Source organism: Ornithodoros turicata, chromosome 3, assembly GCF_037126465.1.
Source record: "Ornithodoros turicata isolate Travis chromosome 3, ASM3712646v1, whole genome shotgun sequence".
Lineage (NCBI taxonomy): Eukaryota > Metazoa > Arthropoda > Arachnida > Ixodida > Argasidae > Ornithodoros > Ornithodoros turicata.
This window is the reverse complement of record NC_088203.1, coordinates 85,692,916-85,700,430: the sequence shown is the minus strand read 5'-3', so window position 1 is coordinate 85,700,430 and position 7,515 is coordinate 85,692,916. Positions and strand designations below refer to the sequence as shown.

General features: G+C 44.6%; 2 protein-coding genes across 2 annotated transcripts; one reads left to right on the top strand and one right to left on the bottom strand.

Moving 5' to 3' along the window:
* Positions 1-153: 153 nt before the first annotated feature.
* On the top strand, positions 154-5,400 carry LOC135388746 (cytosolic iron-sulfur assembly component 2A-like). Its single transcript, XM_064618512.1, has 5 exons — positions 154-384; positions 640-801; positions 866-915; positions 1,544-1,589; positions 3,443-5,400. Exons 1-5 carry the CDS (start codon positions 345-347, stop codon positions 3,541-3,543), a joined length of 399 nt encoding a protein of 132 aa, XP_064474582.1. The 5' UTR covers positions 154-344; the 3' UTR covers positions 3,544-5,400.
* LOC135388747 (cAMP-regulated phosphoprotein 19-like) lies at positions 3,531-7,504 on the bottom strand. Its single transcript, XM_064618513.1, has 3 exons — positions 7,312-7,504; positions 6,787-6,894; positions 3,531-4,047 (listed from the first exon to the last, which is right to left on the bottom strand). Exons 1-3 carry the CDS (start codon positions 7,387-7,389, stop codon positions 3,871-3,873), a joined length of 363 nt encoding a protein of 120 aa, XP_064474583.1. The 5' UTR covers positions 7,390-7,504; the 3' UTR covers positions 3,531-3,870.
* Positions 7,505-7,515: the final 11 nt, after the last annotated feature.

Below are 7,515 nucleotides of genomic sequence, written 5' to 3'. Positions count from 1 at the left end.
CAATGTTGCTCACGGATGAGAAGACATTTTCGCTGCGAAAAGGTGCAGAAAATTTGCTTGGTGACTTGTTTTGGTTGTCTACGGTGGGAAAAATATTTATAAAGAAATTTGGCAATTTTCTATTTCTTAAAAAAATGAATTCATTTCCTTCGAGAATTACTGTCGTCAGCAGACGATACGAAGTTCGACGTTCGAGCCTTCTTGCTCGAGTATCGTGGTACTCGACCTCTGTGTTTTCAAATAGAGCAAAAGTCGGTAATGTAACTCCCCTGGTTTAACCGAGTTTTAGTTGCACTTGAACACACGTCTTTGAAGAATTTAGCTCATGCTCGACGCTATGACAGATGGCGGATTTAGTACGCACAAGGCAAGAACAAGTTTATGGTAAGAACCCCACCATACTTTTGCACTTGTGCGCAGTGTGCACTGTGTGCAAGCGCAACGCGTGTTGAACATGTTTTGATCAACAGGGTGGGGAAAAGTGTCCCACAGAAGCCGCTATATGCGTAGTGACGGTCCTTTGGGGCCCCTCCAAGTGCGCTTCTGATAAACGATAAGCTGTCTGATAAAGTTATGGTTCGTGAGCTGAATCTGCTAGATCGCTGAAACGAGGTTGACTGTCAATGTGCATGTTTTCAGATATCATTAAAGACATCAAAGACCCCGAGAAACCAGACACCCTGGAGGAACTCGGTGTCGTATCAGAAGACAATATTCACATTGAAATACTGGAAAAATATTCTCATATAAATGTGATATTCGTCCCGACAGTGCCACACTGTCACCTTGCCACCTTAATTGGTGAGTAACAATATTGGAATCTCACCATTGCATATCCTGAACGTTGCGCGTTTGTTGTTACCAGGACTATGCATACGGGTGAAGCTGGAGAGAGACCTTCCGTACAAGTTCAAAGTGAGGCAGCTATGTTATAAAATATAACACCCTTCCAGATGAGTGTGACAAAGTGGACGCTAGTGTCCTTCAATGTACTTTTTTTTAAATGCCTGCCCTACGATTACCCAGAATTTTCCACGAGGGATGTACCCCAAAACCACCCTGCCTGTGCCTCTGGTATGGCTCGCGTCAAAGTTAACTTGAACACAGCTCCAGCCCGTGAAGCGGGAGGAGGGCCACATTGGCCTATTCATGCCTTCGCGATGATGGTCACCCCTCGAACTGTAAATTGATTATCAAAACACCCTCCGCTGTTATTTCTACTAGGCACCACCAGGGACTGCAGGCCGGAACGGCGTTCAAGTTAACTCTGCTGCGAGCTGTACGTACCAGAACACATGTGCTAGTGTTGTTTTGGATCATGCAATTAACATAGGACAAACATATTCACAAGCCTCGAAATACCCAGTTGCATACTTCAACGGCAGTTGAAGAAAAGGCACCAGCAGTGGAATTCGAACGAAAGTATCATCTCTGACAGACAATCAGAGTGTGTGGGTTTGAATCCCACTGCGAATGCAAACTACCATCATTCAATATGTGCCAATCTCTGTTGATTCGCATCACATTTTTATTTGTCCCGCAGCTGGATATAGGCGTCAAAGAGGGGACTCACAAAACTGCTTCTGAGAGTAAGTTTCTGTCTCATTCTCCGCTTACTTAGTTCTAGGAGCCTTCCACACAACTTTGCCAAAAGCTTAATGAAAACCTACCGTGTTTTGCCGTCTTACTACGGTACGTCGAGGTTAGCGACCAGTTATGTGACCACTAGTCCTTGTGTCATATCCGTAGACGTGTGCGTATGAACGCGTGTTCTGTTTTAAATGGACTTTGCATGAAATTTTGTGAAACCCATACTAAACCCCCTTAATTTTATGAATTAAAATAAAAATTACCGAAGTAAATTCTGACGAAGCAGCATATTCACAGTAGCAGATAAGGCTGCACCTCCAATGTCACGGAAAGCTGATTTTTTTAGGTAGATGGGTAGAAATCCAGCGAACCGGTAGAATGTAGGAAGGGAGTTGCCTCAGGACAGAAGCCGCCGATATTTCGAACAGAGACTGTTCTAGACAGTCTCTGTTCGAAATATCGGCAGCTTCTGTCCCGAGGCAACTCCCTTCCTGATTTTTTTAGGTGTTTTTGTAATCTGAATTGCACAGTGACAAGACAACGTTCAGTGGAAATATTTCATGGCCACTCTGGACAGTATGGTTAATTAAGTGGGTTTTGAGCAACCCTGAAAGGTAGGGCATGCCACTGTGCAATCACAAGGTCGACCTAGTCATTTGCTACAGAATATCTTGTGTAGGGTTGCATAAAAATTAATATTTTTTAGAATACAAAAATCAGATTCTATAAAGTTAAATCAGCCTCACGGATTTGACCCTCTCCCTCATAACAGTGAAGTACGATGACAATCCACGAATAAATACGCTGGTAGCATGACGAAAGATCTGACAGGGAAATACAGTGCGACGAGGGCAGCGTGGGGACAGCGGGAAGGAGAAAGACAAGAATGACGCACTTGTCCATTCTTACTTCCCGCTCGTTGGGAGCTCAATTGCGCTACTGCATATAATGTGACCAACTATCAATCGGTTTGGTTGCACAATCCTCCGTAATTCCGTTGACGCCATAGTTTCGGAATGCTTGTGGGCTGGCAGTGTCGTTCATGTCGTACAATACACTTTTCTTTATTTTGCACCTGTTTGCAAAGTTCTTTCCTTTATTTTCGTCAGCTTGTTGGTGAAGTGTGGCACTGCACATCCGTGTTTGTGCTGCAATACCTGGTAGGAAAAGTTTTTCGACGAAGGAGCTGCGTTAGGCAAACGCTGTATGTGTGCCCTGTGTAGGGCACCCAGCAAAGAAATGCAGGGCCTTGTTGTCAGGAAGAAACGTCTTTCAGAGTGGCGCACAGAACTTGGCGTCAGCACACTTGAACGTGCAACATGCGATACAATGTATGTACAAGTGGCAGTGATTTTCGTTAGCGCATGTTCCGAGAACATTTCTAGTCACGCGTATTTGCACATTGTAAGGTCAAGGTGTAGTCACGGTATGTTTCTCTGGCCTGGCTGGAGTAAGCTATATCATAGTAGCAATAAATCTCGGGACAAGTGTTCCTGAATTGATTGATTGTTCTGATAAACTGCATGTGATACCCAGCCACACCTTCATCTCCAATCTAATTTGCCAACAGGTATCATTTTCAAACAGAACAAAAAAAAAGGGGGGGAAGTGATTTAAATCATAAAAAAATTGTGATTTTAATCACGATTAAAATCGCTCATTTAGATCAGAGCAATTTAAACGTGGCAACCCTTATCTTGTGCCTGAGCCGCAGGATATTCCCTGCGGTTAGAAGGGCACAGCAAGATGATAGCCGCTCGCACTGATACTTTTTTTTTTTTTTCACTTGTTCCGCTGCAGTTCTCCATTCTCGTACGAATACACGGTAACACAAATGACTTCTCCATTCCAGTTACCAAGCAAATCAACGACAAAGAAAGGGTGGCAGCTGCCATGGAAAACCGCAGCCTCTGCGACATGGTGGACCAATGTATCACTCCTTACGATTATTGATACTTTATTTACATATTACAGCACAGTACACCTGCCAAATTCATTTTATGTACAACACCAAGCATGAGTATACAGGCTGAGAGCAAAGAACTGCATTTTAAAGAATTGAGTTGAGCAGCCTTAAAACCGGAGGTGAAGGGGGGAAAAGCAATTTGAACACACTGCCAAACAAACTGGTATCACTCACATTCACTACCACAAATTTCATGTACAACCTCTGGGGACGGGTGGGACAGGAAGGTGGGAAAAGAATGGGACGGTGTCCCCCCCAATAGAAAGATCTCCCCAGAGCCCCGCGGGGCAAGAATCCTCCCGCTGTGGCACGCCTTAGGAAAGGCCCGTGGCCAGCTTGCTCTGGACGAGAGAAGCCTTGCGCGGCGGCAGCGATTCCACCGTCGGGATCGTCTCTCCCGTGGGGTTCTGAGGGATTACCGGGGGCACACGGGGCTTCTGAACCCCCTTGGCTTTGGCCATGTTGTAGTCCCCAGAATCGAAGTACTTTTGCTGCAAGGAACAATAGCAACTGTCAGAGCGCTGCCCTCACACGGTAAGCAAGGCATGTTAGGATGACTGAACAGGAGAGAACAAACAACGCTCTCCATGGCATTTTGTGAGTAACTAGAACACCGTGTCTTTGGGTTAAATGGACACTAAAATTCAAAATTTTTTCCTTGTGGAATGAACGTTACCTTGATACCAACACGAAAGGAACAAGATTCATATGTTGTGTCGTTCGTGATTTATGAGTGTAAGAAACTATGATTTATGCTGTCCCTCTCTTTCTCAAGAAGGCCGACAATGCAGAGCGGGGTCTCATTAGTAGAACCCCTAGCTTTCTGCTTTATTTCACGAAATTGGCCACGTCACACGGACCGTGCCGTTTCCCTCAGAATCCAGTGTTTTTCACGGAACCTTTGGGCAGGGACTGGTTTTATAGGGGTGATATATGCTATATACGCTGATACATTACAGGATTATGTAAGGATTTTGATCGATCCGCAACTTTTTCGTGGGTTAAACCCAATAAGATGATGCCTGACGCAACTGATACAGCTGCACTTGCCACAGCGAAAAAAAAAATTTCACTACAGGAATGCCCGGAGAGAACTCATCAGAGCTGAGCCTAATTTCCTTTGTGCACCAAAAAGTTGGAAAAAGGCTGGAAAAGCGCGCGGGACAAGAAACTGCGGAATCCCGTGGATTTTTAAGTCCCGCTTCGTGGAAATGTTAATTTTCCACCTCAGAAGGCTTTACTCATTGGTCTCCTCAAACAATTCGTCCAATCACCACGGAAGATTATTTGAGGAGACCAATCCGAGGACTCTCTGCATTGTCGCGCTTTTTGAGAAGATGAGGGGATGGGAAGAGTAACACTCAGTTTCTTCCGCTCATAAACGAACGACACAACCAATTAATCTTGTTCCTTTTGTGTTGGTGTCAAGGTACTGGTATCTTTAATAGACCTCTCCTTGTTTGTGAACAAATGACGTCATAATGTTTGACAGCGCCACCAATTGGGTAGAGTTGAACTACGCTGGAAGGTAGGGGGCGAACAAGGTCGCATCTGAAAGCCACGATCTTGAGGGGATTACGATGGTCCCTGAAAGGGACGCGACCTTCCGTCCTACTTTTCTTTCAATGGGAGGCAGCAAACAAGTACCCATTCATGGAACCTAGCCCTCCCCATTTCAGATTTGTTTCAGTTTCAGTCTCTACCAACATCATGATGATGTTTCTTTGTTCTCTTGTTTTTTGCACTTCAGTGCTCATTTTAACCTAGTAAAACCTGGGTACTTGATGAAATGCAGTCCACTGAATGAAAGCTTGTGCGAATAAACACGGTACTTTCTGTTTTTATCACCTGTGTTGACCATACTTGACTGAGTTTCGACATTTCCTGTTTTACCCCCTGATAAAAATAAACAAAAAAAATTTTAAAACGTACTTCCTCGGGTGCAAATTCAGACACCAACTCAGGCACTTGAGAACGCTAAGCACTGCAAATTCTACTCAGCTTCACATGTTCATCCGAAGTATGAGAAGCACTGTTTCTTTTTCTTTCTTTTTGGCACGACATCACCCAATTTTATAGCTCCTGAAATAAACAAAATTTTTGCCTCGCGTTTCTCAAGAAACAAAACCTGAAAACGCAATCCACAATCCGAGGCAAGTCAAAAGGAATCATCCAGACTTCTGCAAATGCTGTTGATTGAGCAATACATCGAGTATCTTTTTCACATTGGCACTGTTTATGGTGTAAAAGACTGTAATTACAGTCTTTGTAGTGCCACAATGTTCTGTAACAGACACCTTCCCACATGTGAATGAAAGTAGTGATGCCTGAACATTGCACTCTTGATTATCTGTGTTACAGGCACCTCAAGCACCACAACTGAATGAAGGTCGGAGCAGAAATTTCTCCACTCTCTCCTAGTTCATTATGGACGGACCACAACGTACTAGATTATAATGATCACGTCATAATTGGCAACCTCTATGCTGGCCCTGTCCGCACTATCCTCTAGGGGTGCTACGCATCAGGCCACAAAATCTCCATCATGAGTGGATAATGGAAATTTCAATTTTGAGCCTGCAGAAGTGGACATATGACCGTAGCAGATGACAGCAACAGTTCCCATGAAAACTCGTAGAATGATGATGATAATCAATTTACAACTTCAGCAAGAACGCATCTTCAGTGGGACGTGCACAGCTTGTAGAAAAACCCTTAGCTAAGCTGAAGTACACGGTATTATAGCAATTGAGATAGTAATAAACGGGCCAGTGAGCAGCGCCACTGCTAGCCTCCACATGCGGTGCTGGAAAGGAGTGGAAATGGCACGGTCGCCATAATCTAGTAGGTCGTGGGAAGGACGCATTCTCTAATTTACTCTGCCCAACAAGATTGGTTGTCATTCTCGTCGCCATCTGGAGTAAAAAATGCTTAAGAATTCCAAGCTACGATTTTGAAAGCCTCTGTTCAAGTTACACCTTTGACCAGCGTCAAGTATCTTGCAAGTAAAGCTGAAATGCCATTTTGTGTAGCCGGGATAAAGAAATCCTCATTGGTTGCCAATTCTGAGCTCTGCTTAAAGATCATCGCCGTAGGAGTTATCTCTGAGCTTGAAGGCCAAGTTTGTGTGCATCATTTCAACCAGACTCGTCCGTGGATCTCGTGCAGCTACCTCTCTGTAGTTGCTAAGGGACACCATTGTTTTTCTGTTCTGTTCCTTGTGTTCTTACCCCTTTGTTGAGCCTCTTCTGCAAGAAAAGTGATCCCCCTGGTCGGACATTCTGGGGGTAGCGAGACTTGAATTTAGCTTCTTCCTCGAGCTCTGCGCTTCTCAAGCCCTGTAAGGTTCAAGACATAGTAAGTAGTTGGCGCTATCACGGAGGACTAACGTACACGGTTCGAATGAATGGCCCATTCAATGGGAGAGCCTTTAGTTTGCCAGGATGTCATCCTTTTGTGCACAACTTCTGGTTAGCAAACGTTGTCCCACTTTGATTAACACTTTAGTGTGCAGGCAAAATTTTCGCAACACAGGCTGGCAGTACCAGTACAGAAATGAGCTCTCAATGAAATTTTGTCACTGCGTGAAACACCACAAATAAACAAAACAAGTTCCAATCGTTTTTCAATGTTTAACGTGTGCCCGATGTGCTGCTATATGCATTATTTTGTTGCCGGCCTGCGTGCAGCTGTATTCCGAGGAAAAAAAACCGTTGGTCCTCTAAGCCTAAGATTGTCATACAAAATAGTCAAACCTCTTCATCTTTCCCTGACAGTCCCGGTTTGGCGTCGTCAGCCCCGGACGCTGCTGAAGAGCTACCGTCTCCGGACATTCTTCAGAAACAGAGAGAAATTAAAGAAACAGAAGAAAACGAGGCGGAAAACGTCCAGTGTCACAACCACAACACCGCACCGTGCTTTCCAAAATACGCTACTAGATGGGGCGAGCGGGCCACGCA